General features: G+C 41.7%; 1 protein-coding gene across 1 annotated transcript in view; it reads right to left on the reverse strand.

Moving 5' to 3' along the window:
• Positions 1–20218, reverse strand: part of DGKI (diacylglycerol kinase iota) — a gene marked incomplete at its 3' end in the record, with an annotated part of 307501 nt that overhangs the window by 133941 nt on the left and 153342 nt on the right. The window contains exon 3 of the mRNA XM_039233998.1: positions 15370–15465. Coding sequence (XP_039089929.1) covers positions 15370–15465 — 96 coding nt within the window. The remainder of the gene's footprint in view (positions 1–15369; positions 15466–20218) is intronic.

The following is a 20218-nucleotide window of genomic DNA, read 5'->3' on the forward strand; positions in this document are numbered from 1 at the left end:
GGACACTCCAAAAGAGGGCAAACCAAAATCTCATGATATAGCACACAGTGAGGTCTCCTAAAGGAAGGGAGACTGGCGCCAGCATGTCTGATGGAGTGCAGAGTCACTGGGTCCACAGGTATCTGCTGGCATGAGTCCTTGGTGCCAGGCTGGAAGCTGGGGTGTAGAGGCTTGTGTGTGCCCAGGCAGAGGACCAGATGGGTAGGGCATCCACAGAAGTGAGCAGCAAGGACACTGGCTGTGTTAAGAAGCCAGAGGAGCTGTGTCATGAGGGGCGGTAAGACAAATGGCAGACACTATTCCCAAGAGGCCCTAGTTAAACACTGTAGGAGCCCAGGAGACATTCCCGAAGGAAGGGAGGGAAGAAAGAAGAAGGATTCACAATGAAGGGATTTCTCCCTTTCAAGCCCCCACCACAGCCCCAAACTGGAGAAGTGCTGGCCTTGGGATTATGAGACAAAACGTGCAGCAGGACATAGGCATTCTCACAACAGGCAATCCCGAAAGAAAACATGAGCTACCTTATAGGTGTAGCTACTTTTTGGGTCACAAATGAAATGCCTTCTGGGGGCCTTGGGGACACTGCATGGGAAGGCTACTATGCAGAAGACTGAGCTCTCTGTCAGTGGGTAGAGAACAGAAAGTCTGTGTTATTGCCACTCACATTATTCTAGCTGTACCTACAGGCTAGTTACACTGGAATCTGTACTTGGGTACTGGTTCTAGTGGTGGGGAGGAAACATACTAGACAAAATTGGGGCTGGCAAGTAGGCCAGTCTTCCCAAAGAGAAGTCCTGGTTAAGTGACGCAGATCAGGCTAGAAAAGTGAACCAGGAAAAGACTCCTGAGGTTCTTAAATCTAGGCTGAGAAATACATATTTTAATCTAATAGGCAATGGAACACTGACAGGGTCGTTGAGGCTAATGTTGCCAAAAGTCATCATTCTGCTATCTGAAAGCAGAAGGAAGGCATAAGGAAATGAGCTTAGTGATTTATTAACTCAATCAGTAAATACAAAGCACCTAGTAGGTGCCAAGCACAGAGGGGTACAGCAGTGAACAAAATATGAACAAAGTTTTTTTTTAATCTCATGGAGATTACTGAATCCTAGTAGAGTCAAACAATAAAATGATACATAAATATATACATTATGTTGATAGAAATAAGTGCTAAAGAGAAAAATTGGAGAGAGAACAAGGAAAAGGAGAAGTACCAAGAGTAGAGGGAATTTGGCCAGGAAAGGTCTCAACAAGAAACTCCATTCTGAGAAAGACCAGAAGGAAGTAGGAGTTTGTCATACAGATATCTGGGGGGTAAGCATTCTGGGCAAAGGGATCAATAGCAAGTGCAAAGCCCAGAGACATGAGGGCCCTGGGCTGTTTAAACGGTGACAAGGTGCCAGTGTTGTTGGAGTAAACTAGGTGGAGACGAGGCCAGACAATACCAGCAGGCCAGATCACATGGGGTCTTGCAAATCATGGTTAAGACACATGCTTTCTCTGAAAGAGAGTAAGCAATCAGAGTCCACAGCGATAACTCACGTACTAGGCAATTAGGGTCTGAATGAGAGTGATAAAAATAAAACAGGAGAGAAGGCTGAGATGCACGAGTGATCAAGTGACAAAGTAAACCCCTCTCCAGTCACATGCACACCTCCATTAAGCTTAACACCCATGTCTTCTCCTTGGGCCTTAGGCCTTCAAATAGCGTAATTGATAGCCCAGGATGGCTTCACACCTACACCCTGGCCAGCTTGCTGCTTGTGAGTCCTGACTGACTACACAGACTACAATCTCATACTCTGTCACGGTTGAGATGGCCTCTAAAGTCCTGCAATAAAACTCACTTAATATGTTTTTCAAATAGCGTATTTTGTTGTGTTCGAAAGAACACGTTTACATGAAGCAATGTGTACGTGAAGTGTTCATGTTTCTGGAGACACCATCCCCTGAGTGAGCTTGGACATGCTGCAAATCTAGAGGGTAAACAGGAGCCTCCTGAGCAAAGGCACAGACGTACTGGCTCCACAGCTTCTCTGGAGACACAAAAAGGAGAAAAGGGCCTTCTCATGACTGTTTCTACACAAATAAAAGTGCTGTATTTCCTCGACAGTCAGTGTAGATTTTTCATTTGAAGAGAAAGCAAGCTCAAATCTAACAGCAGGAAACTAATGGAAGGGGACAGACTTTGCAAGCCTGAAGAGGAGACCAGAAACGTCTCATAAAAACTTCCCTTCCTCCCGGGAAACAGGCAATCGGGGCTCACCAAAGACACAGTTTGGGGAAAACCAAATGGCCAGAAATCATGTTAATCCAAAGTTAAAGTTGATGGTTGGTTCTAAAGAGTGGTACCTCATCATTTTTTGAGCAATATATAAAGATTGGTAAAAACTATGGTCAGAATGACACAGGATTCATTTTCAGTGTGGGAGCAAAGGGGGAGATATTTGGCTGTATCTCAACAGTTCACACTTATAATAAAATGTGTACCAGATTCTTCTAAGGGTGGCTTATGTTAGTGAATTCAAGGCATTGTCCTCTAATGAAAAAAGAGTATGATGGGTACTGGGGGGTTGCAATAGAAAGCTACATGAAAATCTTCGGCGGAGTCCACATGTTGGGACTCAATTGAGTTTAACTAGTGCACACTGCTACTATCTTTTATAAATCTAAATCTATGTAAAATTCAGGTGTAGTTACTAAGAGATGATGCAAATATATGTTGCAGCTATCACTTGTGGAAAGTATATTGTGGCCTGAGAAATGTGCACAAGTCTGATGGAAAGATACCAATACGGTGCAGCTCTTGGAGACCACCCCACTGTGTGATGCTGAGTGTGTGTGTCTGTTGACAGGCACTAGACTGCTATGCCGCTTAGGCATTGCTTCCGCCACCTCCTTCGTGGTCCTGATGCATTAAGAAGGGATTTCAGAGGTGCCTGCGTGGCTCAGTTTGTTGATCATCTGACTCTTGATTTTGGATCAGGTCATGATCTCCCAGTTGGTGGGATCGAGCCCTGCATCAGGCTCCACGCTGTCATTTTCTCTCTCTCCCTCTCTCTCTCTCTCTCTCTGTCCCTCCCCTGCATGCATGCTCTCTCTCTCTCTCTCTCTAAATAAACATTAAAAAAGGATTTCAGCCTAATGAACTAGAAGAACGCTTTGATAATCCATAATTCTATTTCCTACTCTTGGTGGTTACTTTACTTTCTCTATGCTTTGTTGCCCTCATCTCTTGTTTTTCTTTTTTTTTTTTTCCTCTTCTGCCTGCTTGTCTTTTCTCTTGTACCTTTCTGTCCCATTCATTTCCTCCTAGATGCCAGCAGGTCCTGCTTATATGACCACAGCCAGTCAATGACTTTAACTTTATTGCATGCTGTCTTCTTATCTTTGGTTCTTTCTGGATGATTTTGTGGCTGCTGCCTGTTGAATTTTTACACTCTTTTCAAGGGATCTCAGGTCAAAGTGTCCATGCATCTTATAGATTAACTGAAGTGTTACTATATATGCAAAAAATTTACATAAATAGGATTATAAGTACACAGATACCAATAAGTATTCACATAATCAGAGACTTACATACCCAAAGAGATGTACATTTATGAATTTCAAGCAGTTAGATATGAAAATGGGCAGAATATACTACAAAAGTCATAATAAAAATAAACTAACAGGAAACGGTGTATGTATGTGATCTTCATGGCTCTAACGCTAAGGCAGTATATCAAGTGCCTAGAGAACAGGGGCTCAATATAAACTAGAAAACACCAAAGCCTGCCTTTCAATCCTTGCTGGTGTGATGGCGCCATAGACACTCCCTAACCTGCAGCGTGAATCCTAACATGTCCTCATTATCAGTTTACTTCATAGAAACAGAGCAATTTGTTGTTGCTGTTTTTAAGTTCACAGCTTGAGGCTTCTAAAAAAATAATTTAGATACATTTGCTTCAACACGGAATACTTTACTTGCTTACTGTGGTAAATGAGTTGTTCTGCCATTGCTATTTCCTATATCCCAAGCTCTTGATGACATAATTAAGAGAAAGTCTTCCAGCCAGTCTAGCCCAGGAAGACCACCATTTCAGTCACAGTTCACCCAATGCTGTATCCTCCATTGGTAGTGTGGTTTTCACTCACATACACACACCTACCCATACCATTTTTCAGTGAGGACATCATTATCACAGAGAGTATTTACCAGTATGGCTGGTAGTATGATATACATATTATGTATACAATAAGTACAGCTCATTTCAGCCATTAACAATGAGGTACTTCACCCATTTTACAGTCAAGGAGCTGAGACGCTATGAGACTGGGAAACTTGCCCAAGATAGATTAGCTAGGAGTGAAACCCATGTCTTCTGACTCAAAGCTATCTCTTTCTATTATTACAACATACTACTTCCCTCTCGCTTTCCTTACTAGGGGAAACGAGAAAGGATTAGGGAAACAAGACTGATGAAGATAAACATAATTGACATGATTGCTTCAGGTGATCGATTCTCAGAAGAGCCTATGGCGATGGACTACAGACAACCATTCCATGACCCCCTGTGCCAAGAATGGTAAACAGCAGTCTCTATCCTCCAAGAGAATCAAATAAAATGGGCCATGGTAGGCATGACACTGGCTGACGGGGGCTTAAAACCCCACAAGAGCCTACTAGTGGTGAGTATTGGACCTCCCTGTGAAGAGCCTGAAAAGTAAGGCAGGATTTCAAATGTCTTGGATGCTAAGTATAATGATACTTAAATAAATGGCAGAGTTTGATCTGGTGACAGGTGTCCGTGTGTATATGTGTGTCTCTCTCAACAATCTGTTAACTCATTCATTCATTCATTCCATGAAAAATGGCAGCATAACTCTTCACTGCATTCACTGTGCTCAGCGCTGAAGATCTAGGACAGTATAACACAGGCACAGTCCCTGAACTAAATGGAACACATGTTCTCATGGTGGAGACACAGGCAAGCAGGTGAGCGATTTTTTTTTCATAATCAAAGTGATGAGTGTTATAGAAGATCAAGAGAATGGGGAGAAGGTCATAGAGTTGAGGGACAGCCTGTCAGCTGAGCTATTTGTTTCACTCCATGAGACCCATCCTCTCTTTTATTCACTGAAAAAGGGATGCTGATTATAAGGTCTTCCAAGGTTTATACTCTGGCGTTGCCTTGTGGGGATCAGATTCTGACAATCCACTGCAGTCACTTCCCCCTGAAGGAAGAACATCTGCTGTAGGGGATGATTTTGATCATGTGTTTGTGATTTTGCCATGCTGTTAATTGCTGTATATACATTATCTCATTCGAGTTTCACGACAACAGTAAGATGCAGAAATTGCCCACACTTTAAAGATGTGAAACTGAACCCACAAGAGGTTAAAATGGTGACCAGCAACACACAATTAGAAAATCCCAGAGCCTGGACTCAAAGCCAGGTCACCTTTTGATTCCAAAGTCCACATGCCTCCTCAAATGTAGGGATCAAAGCAAGTTTTCCATTTCTTTGTGTTTTTATAGCATTACCCTCTAAAATCTCTATCTGCGTCATGTGTGAGGGGGGGACCAGAAACAACATCAAGACCCTAACAAACAGAGACAATGTTCACTTAGGGATCGGTAGTAGTTCTGGGTAACTGCTAATGCAAATAATGGTTCAGCCGAGACTTGGGCCTCGGAGTAGTGAGAATATTGGTTAAATTCTATTGTTCTAGATCTCTGCACTGGGGAACACTGGAAAAAGGGAAAGCAATTCTATAGACCTGGGCATTGCCTAGGTGAGATGTAAACCCTATGTTCAATCAGATGCAGATGCAAATTATTTTCATTAAGTAACAGGACTGTGCCAATATTAAGTAACAACAAAACCTCTCCGCAGAAACATAGACCCACGTACGAACGCACAAACACAGCCTCCATCTAAAATTATCATTGCATAAGAGATGACAATTATTCTCAGAGGCTCAAACTCTAAGAATAAAATACACGTGTGTACATGTGTCCCCGCCTGCACGCACGCTCATGTACACACACACACACACACACACACACACACACTTGGCTTAATGAAGGTTTAGTATAAAGGCAAAATAATTGCACAAAGATAAAGAAAAGGTATGAGGGTGCCTGAATGGCTCAGTTGGTTAAGTGTCCGACTTCAGCTCAGGTCATGACCTCGCAGTTTGTGGGTTTAAGCCCCATGTCAGGCTCTGTGCTAACAGCTCAGGGCCTGAAGCCTGCTTTGGATTCTGTGTCTCCCTCTCTCTCTCTGTCTCTAGCTGCTCATGCTCTACATCCCTCTCCTTAAAAAATAAGCAAACATTAAAAAAGTTAAAAGGAAAAAAAGGTATGGAACTCTGGATGGTGATTAAGGCTCTCTGACATTCCTTTACCTATAGGTGGGAGGAAATTGCCTCTTACTGTTATTCCCTTGACAAGGCCTAGGAAGATGACATTATGTGAATATTTCTCAGTTTTCCACTGAATACTGAGATCCCACAAGATGCCAATAGATGTTCTGTGGGAATAATAATGGATTCAACAGTCATCTCTTCCCCAAGGAAAAAAACTAGGAAATCCTGCATACCTTACGTCTTTCTTACAGCTTCATTAGACATATTTGTACATTAAAGGTGTGCAGTGCTCTCTAAACTTATTTGGTCATAACCCCACTTTAATGAACAATACCCCATATTGTTAGTGCTCTCCAGCACATGATTTCTTTTAAGTAGACTACGCCAAAAGCCAATGATACTGTCGATCCAGGATCACCTAGGAGTCCAGAATCCTAAAGCTCCCTGGGCTCCATGACCGATCACTAGCTGGGCAGGATCAATATTAAATTCCCTGCAAGTGTATGGACAGCACTCTACACCAAATAATCACATGCCCAACAACAACAATAGCTATAATAGTAGCAATGGCTAACATTTCCTGAGGGCCTGCCACATGCCAGACACAGTTCTAAGTGTGCACTCAGATGATCTCCTGCAAATGTCCAACCATATGGCCAGACACATACAGAGCACATCACTTGCACCCACGGGACACCCCAGGCCCTTCCTCCACTGACATCCGCTGATGAAGGGGGTCAGGAGCAGAGAATCTGTCTATGCAAATTTTGGTTGATGGCTCTGCTCTCCCTGAGTCATCTTGATTCATTAGCTCCTCAATATCCTAATGGTGGGAGAGGCCCTGGCAGACAGCAGCTTTGGCAGCTCCCCGGAGATGGCGTCTTCAAGGCTGGCACCCAAACAACAGAAAGCTGGCTTAGCCCCTGGGGCTTTCCTGCCACACTCATCGTTCCCTCCAACAGCCCACACCCCACTCAGCCAAGTCGCCATCTGGGGTGCAGCCCATCAATCTGCCATGCTGGACAACTGGCACACGATGGGCCAGCAAGCAGCCAGGCCTGATGCATTCTGAGGCTCGAGTCCAATGTTGGTGCTCTGCGGCCCACACCTGCCAGACCCACGTGCACAGATGGGCACAAACGTGCCCGGGGCACTAATGTGCCTGTCCACCCCCAGCAGAGAGATTTACACAAAGCAGCATCCACATAGGCTGCTGTCCCGGGCGTCCATATTCCTGAGATGAAACAAACAACGTGTGACCAGGTTCTGCATTCTTGCTTTTTCTTTTAAACCACAGAAAGCTGAAAGTTTTCTCTAAATAGGGCAGAGAGCTATGGCCCTTGTACTCTTACAAGTTTCTTCCAAGGATCCAGTGATGATGTGGTCAGCCTCCTTGGGAGCAGATGCTGTGATAGAGCAACGAGGCTTCTGACCCACCAACAAGAAGATACAGCCTGTAAGATGTTTTCCAGAACCGGTTACTTCAATGTGCCACACTCAGTCGGTCCCACCCATGACCTAGAAGACGATGGATATTCCACACAGCGGTAAAATGATGGGTAGAAGTTTAAGTGTCTGCATTGGGGTTAGCAGAAGAATCCCAAACATAAGGTCTTGTTGAAAGCAAAGTCCAACCAAACTACTAATTAGCTCATTCAGCTTAATGACGCTGAAATAGAAGTTAGGAACAGGAGAAAAGAAGAAAGGACGTTAATGCTCGTCAACTAATTTAATCCTTCTACCAATTCTGAGAGGCAGATATGATCATCACTCAGAAGGACCTGAGGCTCAGAGAAGCCAGGCAGAGCTAAGATTTTTATCCAGATCTACTGGTCTCTAGATCTGTATGGTTTCTCACTGCCCACACCGCCTAGCCCCATATCACATGGCCTCCCTCATGCAATGCATTCACTTACTCAATAAAACTAGATTTGTTAAGCTGCAAGCAATAGTGGAAGACACCTTAGAAGTAAGGTAAGGTCGAGTGGCCATTTTTGCCAAACCTTACCCGCAAGGAAAAGATGAAAGCAAAACACATGAACATGAACAAAACAATAACCAAAGGGAACAGTACCCATTAGCCTACCCACACAAACAAGGTGACATAAGCACATTTAGAAATAGAAAAGATATCTGGTAACAGCACTCTGAAGTCTGACGGTTCGTTTTATCTCTCACCCAACCTACATATTCTCACTCACCTAACCATCTAGCTACTCCCTTCCCCACACTTCTCAGCTGCGGGCACCTCCCTGCCTGTCTGCTCACTTATCCAGAAAGCTACAAATGTCTCAATGAAATTCTCAATCAAGGCTGTTTCAAATACGCCTCTAGGTGTATGCGCATCTATCTACCCATGTGCCAAGATGAGATAACTCACCTAACAGGATGCGGCTGCATTGGTCTCCTGGGGCTACCACAAAGTGGGTAGCTTAAAAAAACAGAAATGTATTTGCTCACAGTTCTGGGGGCTCTATGTCTGCTATCAAGGTATCAACAGGGTTGATACCGTTCTCAGGGCTCTGAGGGAGAATCTGCCCTGTGCCTCTCTCCCAGCTTCTGATGACAGCCTGTGGTCCTCAGTGGTCCCTGGCTTACAGCTCCATCGCCCCAGTTTCTGCCTCCTTCCGTGTACCAGTGTGTCCTCCACTTCCAAGAAGTCCACTTGTCATATTGTAGTAAGGCCCACCCCACTCCAGTATGACCTCATCCTAACTAATCCTATCTGAAACAACCCTATTTCCAAATAATGTCACAGCCTGAGGGACTGGTGTTTAGAGCCCTAGCATCTTTTGGGGGTACACAGTTCAACCTGTAACAGTCAGTATTCACAATGCACTGAGACCAGTCCACTTCATTGGGGTCCTGACACTCTATGACATAGAACAGTGGCCTTCTATACCTATGTGTGACACGAGCAAGTCATCTGTAGAGTTCTGGGTCTTTTTTTGTTTTTTAACTTATTCATACCTGGTGCCGCTCAACAGAGATTGTGATGTGGCAGATCCAGGCTGGGACCAACTACTCAAAAAAAAAAAAAAAAAAAAAATTAAGGGGCACCTGGGTGGCTCAGTCAGTTAAGCATCAGACTTCAGTTCAGGTCATGATCTCACAGTTCATGGGTTCAAGCCCCATGTCGGGCTCTGTACTGACAGCCCAGGGCCTGGAGCCTGCTTCAGATTCTGTGTCTCCTTCTCTCTCTGCCCCTCCTCTGCTCACACTCTGTCTCTCAAATATAAATATTTTTTAAAAATTAAAAAGTAAAGTGTTCTAGGTTCACAATGCTCATCCAGAAATAAGAATCAATGAGGCCGATCTTAATGACAACACTTTAAATGAGGAAATGGAGGCAAAATAGGTGACATTTGTCCAAAGTTCACGCACTACACAGATCTAACAGCAGGCTTTCCAACTCAGGTCAGTCTCACAAAATCCATTTACTTCCCACTTTCCACAGGGCCTATCTCCATCTACAAATCGCAAGGCAGGTTGCTGACAATGACCACAGTTGCTGTGAGCATCAATATACCAACATAGACAAGTGTCATTTCAGTGTAAAAAGGTGTGCACTGGTATGTGCTCCACTGATTAATGGATGTATGAATTTCTTCAGGAGCAAATATGTGGCTCAACATCTTTGAACACACTATCAAGAAAGCATGAGAAGAGTTTCCCCAGAGCACACCTACCAAACTGTGATATTATCATTTATAATTAATTGTCACTCTCAACACTGTCTGTAGTTTCCAATACGGGGTACTCGGCCCATAAACACTTAAAGAATAAATGAATGAAGTAATCTCCACCTCAATAAATAGCACCAAATGAGAGTGGTCCTGGTTGGAATTTTAATTCAGTGTCTCTCCCCATAATCATGTTGGGAAATGGTGACCCTTCTGCTCCAATTTCATTACTGCTGCATCCCTTTCTATTCTCTAGACCAGAAAAAGAAGCAGTTACTAATTTCGGGACTGTTGCTGATTTAGGAACAACTTTAATCCCATTAAATTTCTGCTCACAGACATTCTACAGTATTAAATGTTGCCACCAGAGAAATGCAGAAGATGAAGGCTTTTAAAGGTCATCTGGTTCAGCCCCAAGGCTTTGGAGCAAACTCTCCTACAAATGTCTTCCATGTCCTATGATGTCACTGCCTTGCTTTCAATCCCCTCCAATAGGGGCCCCAAGTATCAGTCCACATGGCAGCAGGAAGTCCTGGATGTGCAGGTTTGCTTTGGGTTTCAATAGACTATTGGAATGTCCCTGTAAATGAGGGTGACTGTCTCGGTGTCCCCGATGCAGTTCTAGTTTGCACTTAATGTCACAGCACTATTATTCCCAGCAGCCTTTCTCACCCTCAAAACTGTCTCCCTTGAGACAATTTATGTTATGGCCATGCTTCATGAGCACACAGACATTTATAACATGCACTCCAAGTTTCCGTTCAGAAGACATGGACACCACAGCCCCCATCTGTCCTTATTTCCGTTCTTACCTAACACATGCCCTTTGGTGTGCTCATGCGTGCCTGATGATTGCCTCCTCCCTTGTTCAGAGCTTGCTCCTGACTCTGAGTCTGCTCATGTTCCTCTCTCTTGCTAAAATGTTCTGCCCCACTCCACTTATGTAAATCTTACCCACCTTTCAAACTGTGCTGCAGCCCCACTGCTATGAAGCCGCCTCTGTCTACCTCAACCCACACTGATTTCTCCCTTCTCCTAACTTATACCCATGACATTTGCTTTGCTAAAATAAGGTAAGAAGTGAAAGGCATATCTTTGGTGATGGGTTCACTTCTCCTCCAAATGCCCTGCCTGCACACTGTTTAGAAGCCTGCAGGTAGTGCCTGGTAGTGGTAATTTGGTCCTTGTCTCAACAGGTTGGCTACCTTCAAAGGTACTTCATTAAAAGAAAGGAGAATATAATGCATAATCCATTTGCACATGCTTTCTTCCTATAAAACTATTGTTCAATTCTAAGAAAGCTGCAAAAAAACATTTAAACTGGAGGCTCTCCTGGAGATTAACTTGCCTAACCTGTGACCCAAAGCAGATGTGCACACACACACACCCGCCCCCACAGCATCCTTGAAAGATGGCCATCCAACTTGCTGCCAAACATATCTCTTACGTCCATCTCTCCACATACCTTGATCTCTTGCTGGACAGCTCTGGTTGTTAACGTTCTTCCTATTTATAATAGAGCATTTCTCAAACTTAAGTCTGTGGACCATCTGCACCATAGTTATTTGAGGTGCATGCTAAAATCACAGATTCCCAAGTCCAGCTCTGGCATATTGAATCAGCATTTGGAGCGAGGAGAGAAATAGTAATCTATATCGTTAACAGGTTTTCCAGGTGATGTTTATTATACATGTAAGATTCGATGCTAGAGTCAGTGGATTCTATACCTAGAACTTAGTTCTACGTTTCTAACTATGGCGAGCAAGACCCTTCCTTTTCTTCAAGGCAGTTCTTTAAACACTGGAAGATGTCTGTTCTCTCTACTTCCCCTCATAAATACTCTTTTTCAATCCAGGTTATTTCACTCTTCCTCCTACTACCCTGAATCAAGTTGAGCACACTTCTCCTAGCTCTCTCCTGTTTGCCAATGGCCCCAAATGTGATGCACAAATTAGAGAGAGAGACAGTTAGATTTGTAATGCTTTACTACATACTGACAATTGACCCTTGGGCAATATGGGGGTTAGGGGACACTGACCCCCTCTGCAGTTGAAAATTCACATATAAGTTTTGAAACCCAAAATTAATTACTATAGCCTACTCCTCAAAATTGACTAGAAGCCTTACTGATAACATAAATAGTTGATTAACACATATGTTGTATGCTATACTATGTACCATATGCTTATAATACAGTAAGCTATAGAAAAGAAATTTTTAAGAAAATCATAAAACAAAATGCATTTACAGTATTGTTTTTACCAGAAAAATTCCATAATTGGACCTGCATAATTCACACCCATGTTGTTTGAGGGTCAATCGTGCATCAATTTACACTCCTACCAGCTGACAATGAGAATACTATTTAGGCTTAAACTAACCAGCAGATGTTATCATTTTGTGAATCTTTGCTATTTTAATGGGCACACGATGTTGATTCCTCATAGTTGTTTTATTCTGGGGGCCTTTTAAAAATATTTTTCAGATGTATATTTGGCCATTGGTGGTTCTTTCATGAATGGTCTGCTTCTGCCTTTTCTGGGTTGGTTTGTTTTTCCCTTTGAATTCACTGTGTCAGTTGCTGTGGCCAGTAAATTCTTTCAGTGCATTATCTCATCTGATGCTCCCAACATCTCCCCCACTTCATGGGTGAAGACCCTGAGCCTTTGGGAGCCTATCATGAGCAACCATAGGTCTGCTTCCTCACTGATCCATTCCTTCTTTCATCAACCTTTCTTTTGGGGGGTGGGGGAGAGGAAGCTCTTCATCTTCCAGACACTTTGTAAAGTGAGTTAATAGAGCCAAGTATTGGGGATAAAATTAGCAAAAAGATTCAGAAGAGCACCAGGGATTTTCACAACTCTGTTGCCTCCTACTCATACATTTCCCTATTCTTTGTTGTTTTTCCCTGCCTAGAGGTAAAAGTGACCAAATTATAATCATGCAGTAGATAGCGATGCTATTTGCTGAAACAAGGTTTAACAAGAGTGTATGTATCTGTAGAGATATTTGCCAAGAGAGGTAATATGTGGCCGACAGTAAGAGGCTATCAGAAAAGGATCAAAGGGAGTAATTTGGAAATAATGCAGAACTCCGTAACAAATTATAGTCCATCAAATGACAACAGTATCAGCAGAAATACTTCAAAAGCATATATGCAAGTAAAACTGGCTTTCATTTTTTCCATTTTATATTACCTAATATTCCAAGACCAGTGTTTATGCAATTAACTAAGATCCTAATGTTAATTCATTATTTATAGCATTTTAGTCCAAACAGCCGAGCATTTCTTGGTCTTCAGTTAATTTAATCAAATTTCATGAGATTATATTTTAATTAAAAATACATATGCATAAAAGTTGAAATCCTGATATTTAAATAAATGAATTTACCAGATTAAGAGAAATGCAAACAGCTAAGTACAGATCTGAGTTGGAAGCATAATTTAAAATAATTTCATCCTACTCTCTTTTTCGAAGAAGGTAGCCAGCCCCCAAGAGACAGTTCTTAATATCAGTGAGTCGTAATAGTGAGATTAAAATTTAGACCTTGTACAGCTGGGTCTTTCACTGATATTTGCTCCTAACTTCACTCAAACACACTCTGGTTCTCTAAACTCTCATGAACTTTTCCAAACAAAACCTATAAACCAGTCGTCAAAACAGCTAATGCAATTTTTAAAGTTTTGTTCCATGAGCCTTGCAATTTTGGCAGCTGGACAAAAGTCCCTGCGGGTTATATTCTTCTGTAAGCTTTAGTGGAAACTCAATTTCTTCCTTATTAGTTATTAATAGAAAAATACTCACTTGTAATTCCAAAGTCCTGCATTTTACCCCAAACCTTTCTTTCACATAATAAACAAACATAATGAAAAAGAAAAAAAAAATGCATTGTGTCATTTATGATGCTCATTTCCCCAAGTAAGAAAGAACACTTCTTTCTTCTTTACTATTCTAGGTTTCCCATTACTCTTTTCAAACCACTAATTTTGAATTACACAAAAATTTTAAGTTCACTTTCTCAACAATAACATTTTAGTTCCTTACAACTTAATGCCTGGCAACCATGCTCTTTTCACAAAACCTAAAGACAATTTTGACATTTAAACTGGAGGTTCTAAATTAGGATACAAAGCAAATTTTAAAAAGCAAGGGAGAGGTGCCTGAGTGGCTCCATCGGTTAAGCGTCCAACTCTTGGTTTTGGCTCAAGTCATGATCTCATGGTTCATGGATTTGAGCCTGCTTGGGATTCTCTCCCTCTTCCTGCCTTCCCCCATGTACACACATGAACTCTCTCTCAAAATAAATGAAATAAACATTAAAATAAATAAATAAAAAGTAAGGGATATTCCAACATATTTAACTGTCTGGTTTCTAGAATTTTATCCTCCACAACTTGATCTGAATTACAGGCATACCTTAGAGATATTGTGCGTTTGGTTCCAGATCACTGTGATAAAGTGAGTCTCACAATAAAGCGAGTCAAATAAATTTTTTTGCTTTCCAGTGCATATTAAATCACTATTTACACTATACCGCAGTCTAGTAAGTGTGCAATACCATGTCTTTAAAAAAAGTGCATACCTCAATTAAAAACTACCTCATTGCTACAAATGCTAACCATTATCTCTGCTTTCAGCCAGTCATATTCACTGATCACAGATGACAATAACAAATATAACAATGAAGTAGTCAGAAATATTGTGAGAATCACCTCAAAGTAAGCAAATGCTGTTGGAAAAAAGGCGTCTGGGGAAGGGTTGCCATAGACCTTTAATTTGTAAAAACAAAACAAAACAAAACAAGAAAACACAGGGTCTGTGACGCCCCATAAAGCAAAGCATAAGAAAACAAAGTATGCCTGTATTTGCCAGCCAACCCCAGCACCAGACAGGCATTTCACCATCGCCATTCTCATGCACCAGCAATACCCTCCACCGTACACACCCCTCTACAAGAGAGTCAGTCCCTCCCACAGAGGCACTGCGTCCACACTCAGCCCTCTCTCCACACAGACACCCCATCCGGAAACAAACACTTATGCACATTTACCCTCTCCCTTACCTCCAACACACAAATAAAAACCAACCCTGGGAATCATCATAAAGTAGCACATTATACCAAAGTTCAACCTGCATAGCCAAGCCCTCAAGCCATTAAAACGACCCCTTGAAAGCCATTATGTTAACTGTCAACTGTCTCACAAGGGACAGGCTCTTTCAACCCTCTCCTTGGAAATTCAGGCACGGTGGCCTCCATGCTGTGTCAGATTCAACGTGGAGGCCTTCCCCAGGGAAGGTCAGAACCCAGAGATCCGAGGAGCACACTCACTGCAAATCTGACTTGGCAGTTCTCCTCTCCCAGGTAACACAGGTCTCCTGAGACGTTGGTCTCCAGCCACAGGTGCTCTCCATTCACGGCATTCTCCTGGAAGGGAAAGACCCACCTGACTTCAGTTTTCTTTTCAGGTACGAAAGGGGGAGATCTCAAATTTAGATTTTGGATGCAAAAAAATAAGTGAACCCACACAGTTTAAACACCTCTCATTTTTTCCCCTGAAAATACTGTTGGCACTGATCCTACCAAAATTCTAGAAACAGAATAAGCTGTTTGGAAAAACTTTCTCTGAGCCATAACTGAAACGAACATTAGGCCTATAAATGTTTTATCCAGGGATGTGGTAATCTGTGAAACATATATTACACAAATGAAGAAAAATTCCTCAAATTGTTCAATGTAAGGTCATATTTATCAAGACTGTGGACTCCGTGACAACTGAGACTGAAATCCTATTAAAAGCTGCCTTTACTTAGCAAATTAGCTATGAAGAAGGATAGTTGTATTAAAGTACTTTAAAGACTGAAGACGCATTTACATTTATATCAGTAATGGATAAACGATATATTCTATCAGTAATATATCTTAATTATCTTAATATCTTAAAACTTAGTTTAAGTCACTATGTACTCAAAGCATAATAAACTCTTACTAATTCACACTTTTCCTACTTCAATAGGGCCTTCGCCCATATAATTCTAGATTCCTCTAGCTGAGCGATTTCCCTGCTTCTAAATATAGTCACATACTTCTGCCTGCAAACAGAGGTGCTGTGCCAGGCTACACCAGTGTAACAATCTGATGTTCAGGAATGCACAATGTTCCATTGGTGTGGGTCGGGGGAGTGGAATATTTCTTCAACAGGATGATGACTAGGATTCCATATTCCTTCACCTGGCACACTACCTTAGAAACATGATAGATTTATGTATTAATTGTGTATTTTGTTCATTTGCTTGAAAAGGACACTGAGCTATTAAGGAAAGCACTGTACATGGTTACGCATAAAGAGATGAAGTCTACTGATCTTACAGGTAAATTGCTCTTGTTTTTATCTGGTTCATCAGTGGGGAGATGCTAAGGACTGAATTGTGATTCCTCTCACATTCATATGTTGAAGCCCTACTCTGTAGTGTGATGATATTTGAAGATGAGGCCTTTGGAAGGTAAATGGGTCATGAGGATAGAGCCCTTGTGACTGGGATTAGAGTGCCCTTATAAGAAGAGACATGAGAGGGATCTTTCTTTCTCTTCACACATAACACTGGGGAAAGGTCATGTGAAGACACAGCAAGAAGGCAGCCATCTACAAGCCAGGAAGTGGGCTCTTATCAGGCACTGAATCTACCAGGGCCTTGATCTTGGACTTCCCAGCCTCCAGAACTGTGAGAAATAAATTCCTGTTGTTTAAGCCACCCAGTCTATAGTGTTTTGTTAAATGACTTCACTAAGGAACTTTATAGAAAAACCAAGCAATTTAGAAGTACATCTTATATGTGAGTCATCTTTATAGTAACTGACTCCAGAAATGTCCAAGTGACTCCCTTCTGAATCCCAAAGCTGAACACGAAGTAGCATAAACATATACCAAGGAGAAACTGAAAAAAAAAAATAAATAAATAACAAAGGGTCATCTATTTCTTAAATATATGTCTTCAGATTCCAATTCAATACCTTTCCTTTAAGATCCAATAAGCTCAAATAATTTTCAGGCAAGAATAACCAAAGGTTATAGATGCTTCACAATCCAGGAAACATGACACCAACTCTCAGAACTCTCAGGGAAAGTGAGGAGCAGGAGAGATTTGCAAGTTCTACAATATTGAGGGATCACAGACAATGGAAAAGGAAACTCTCTAAGGGGTGGGGGGAGCAGGATTGCCCTGCACGTCACAGAGTGCCTCAAAACCAATGCTAATAAGAATCATCGCCCTCCATGTCAAAGGGTGACTGACCATCTTTTCACCAAAACTTTTTCTTCTCTACTGGTCATTTTTTTCCTGTAGAAAGTCATATTCATCTTTTTTTATGGAAGTCAATGGGAAAATCGGATTCCCCTCATAGTCAGTCTTGTAGAAAAACAAGAGAAGAAAGAAAAGAACAGCTACAGGTTTAGACCCTAAAAATTTTCAGATAGGAATGGATGAGGACAGTATATATACTTATCTTATACATACATATATACATGAATACATACATATATATGGCCCATCTTTGTTATTTATCCTAAAGAAATTGATCCCCACAATCTAAACTAGTCTACTACTGGAAACTTAATTTTACTTTATAGCCATTTATAGAATAAAATCCCTTTTCATTCTTTTCTTCTTTAATTCATTCAATAAACATTTATTCCATACCACTGGTGCCAGGCACTGGGTTAGTGTGGTAACCCATGGAGTAAAATCTACCAGAAAACATGAAAACTAAACACATAATTATAGCATGAAATGTTAGGGAAACCAAAAATGGTAAAATTCTGCCAAGAGTTTTAGAAAGTGACAAATAAAATGTTGCAGTGGGTCATATGGTCAAAAGTCATTGATAATGAATATGAAAAACTAGGCTGGCCAGAAGTTAACTTCTGGTAGGTCAAGTACGGCAGGTAGGAACAGTCAAGACCCAGGGACTCAGATTTGCAAGCACCCCACTAACTTATGGGGCTGGTAGGCTTCCCCTGGGCCAGGGGCTATGTGCCCCCTGCATACATACCACCAGCAGGCATGCAGAGCCTTGCTGAAAACCTTGACTCAGAGTCCGGAACAGCACGGCCGCTAGGATTAGCTCACCTCACTCTGGAGTGGTGATCTGATTAGAAAGACTGTCCTTTGTAAGGGAAGAGGGAACAAAGACAAGAGGCTTCCTGCCACAGTGGTTCTGACCTGCTGGTTCTCAAATTTGACTGCTCATTAAAATGACCTGGTGAGTTTTTAAGAATACCTGGGAACCAGCCCCAAAAGGTCTATTTTAACTAACATGAAGTGAAACCTGGACATCATGAGTTTTCAAAGTTCTAAAGTGACTCATGTGCATAGAGTCTGAGACCTCATAATCCAGTGGACCCTACCCTACCCTTCAAGTTGTTAAATAATAAATTCTAGAACATGTCTCGACTGATATATTAGACTTGATATACAGTCACCAGAGAAAAAAAGGTAAGAGAGGAAGAGAGATGAGGCATATGGTAGTCCAGAGAGATTTTAAGCAAAGAGACATGAAACTACAGATACATAATGAGAAGGCTCAAAGTCAACAGGATGGATAGATCCTGGGGATAAGGGAAAAGCCTTCAATGCACAAGCCTTTAAAGAAACAACAGAATAGGGGCGCCTGGGTGGCTTAGTCGGTTAAGCGTCCGACTTTTGCTTAGGTCATGATCTCACGGTTCGTGGGTTCGAGCCCCGCATCGGGCTCTGTGCTGACTGCCAGCCCAGAGCTTGGAGCCTGTTTCAGAGTCTGTGACTCCCTCTCTCTCTGACCCTGCCCTGCTCATGCTATCTCTCTCTCTCTCTTGTAGAAATAAATTTAAAAAAAAAATTTAAGGGGCGCCTGGGTGGCTTAGTCGGTTAAGCGTCCGACTTTCGCTTAGTGGTTCGTGGGTTCGAGCCCCGCATCGGGCTCTGTGCTGACTGCCAGCCCAGAGCTTGGAGCCTGTTTCAGAGTCTGTGACTCCCTCTCTCTCTGACTCTCCCCTGCTCACGCTGTCTCTCTCTCTCCTAGAAATAAAAACATTAAAAAATAAAAATAAAAAATTTAAAATTTAAAAAAAAAAAAAGATCATCAGCAACTTCACATGGCTAAATCCAATGGCCAATTCTCAGTCTTTATCTTAATCAGCAGCTTTTGACACAGATGATCATTCCCTTCCTTTAGGGACACTTGCATCCTAGAAACACTATACTCCTTTCATTTTTGTTGCACCTCAATGGCCACTCCATCACAGTCTTCATTCTTGGACCTTTCCTATATTCCTAAACTCTAAATATTAGAGCATCCCACAGCTCATTCTCAGATCTTTACTCTTCTCCATCACATCTAGTCCTTAGGATATTACATTTAGTTCTTATGGTTTGAGAGTCCATCTATTAATTGTTGCTCCCCAAATTATTCACACAGTACAAACCTCTTCTTTGAACTTCAGATCCATACAAAAAATAAAAATAAAAAACAACATCTGCTATCTCAATATCTCCACTTAAAACCAATAAGCATCTCAAAATTGTAGTCTCACAAAACTCAGTTTTTGATACACTCCTTAAATCTGCTTTTACTCTAATCTCTCTAAATTTTCAGCAAATGGTATTTCCATTCTTACAACTGCAAATATTTACCAAAAATGTTGGGGTCATTCTATATCTCTCTTTCTAACTCCTATACACCAGCTAATGTTACTGACTCCAGTTTCAAACGGGGTATGAAACTCAATTACTGGCCACTTCTGTTACCACTGGATCCTCCAAAATCTTTGGCTTGGAATGTCCCAATAGCCCATCGTCAAAGGCCATTCACTATCTATGATGTTTATTATATCCAAATTGTTTATTCCTCTCCATTCTGATTCTATGCAGTTCATTTTATTCACTTTCTAGTCATCAAATCAAGTGTTACTTCCTCCAAGAAGCCATCACTGACTCCAAAGTCTAAGTCATTTTGTTAGTTTCTCTCATAAAAGCATCTTCCCTTTCCATAATTTATCTCTGTTAGCAACTATCCACTCATTGGCATGATTATTTGATTAATGTTTCTTCATATACTAGATTCTAAGCTCCATGTGAACACTGACTGTCCAGTACTTGACTAAGTGCCTGGAAAATAGTAGATGACAAATAAATTTTGGGAATTG

The sequence above is a fragment of the Hyaena hyaena genome, unplaced genomic scaffold (assembly GCF_003009895.1).
Source record: "Hyaena hyaena isolate Hyena2069 unplaced genomic scaffold, ASM300989v1 scaffold_82, whole genome shotgun sequence".
Classification (NCBI taxonomy): Eukaryota; Metazoa; Chordata; class Mammalia; order Carnivora; family Hyaenidae; genus Hyaena; species Hyaena hyaena.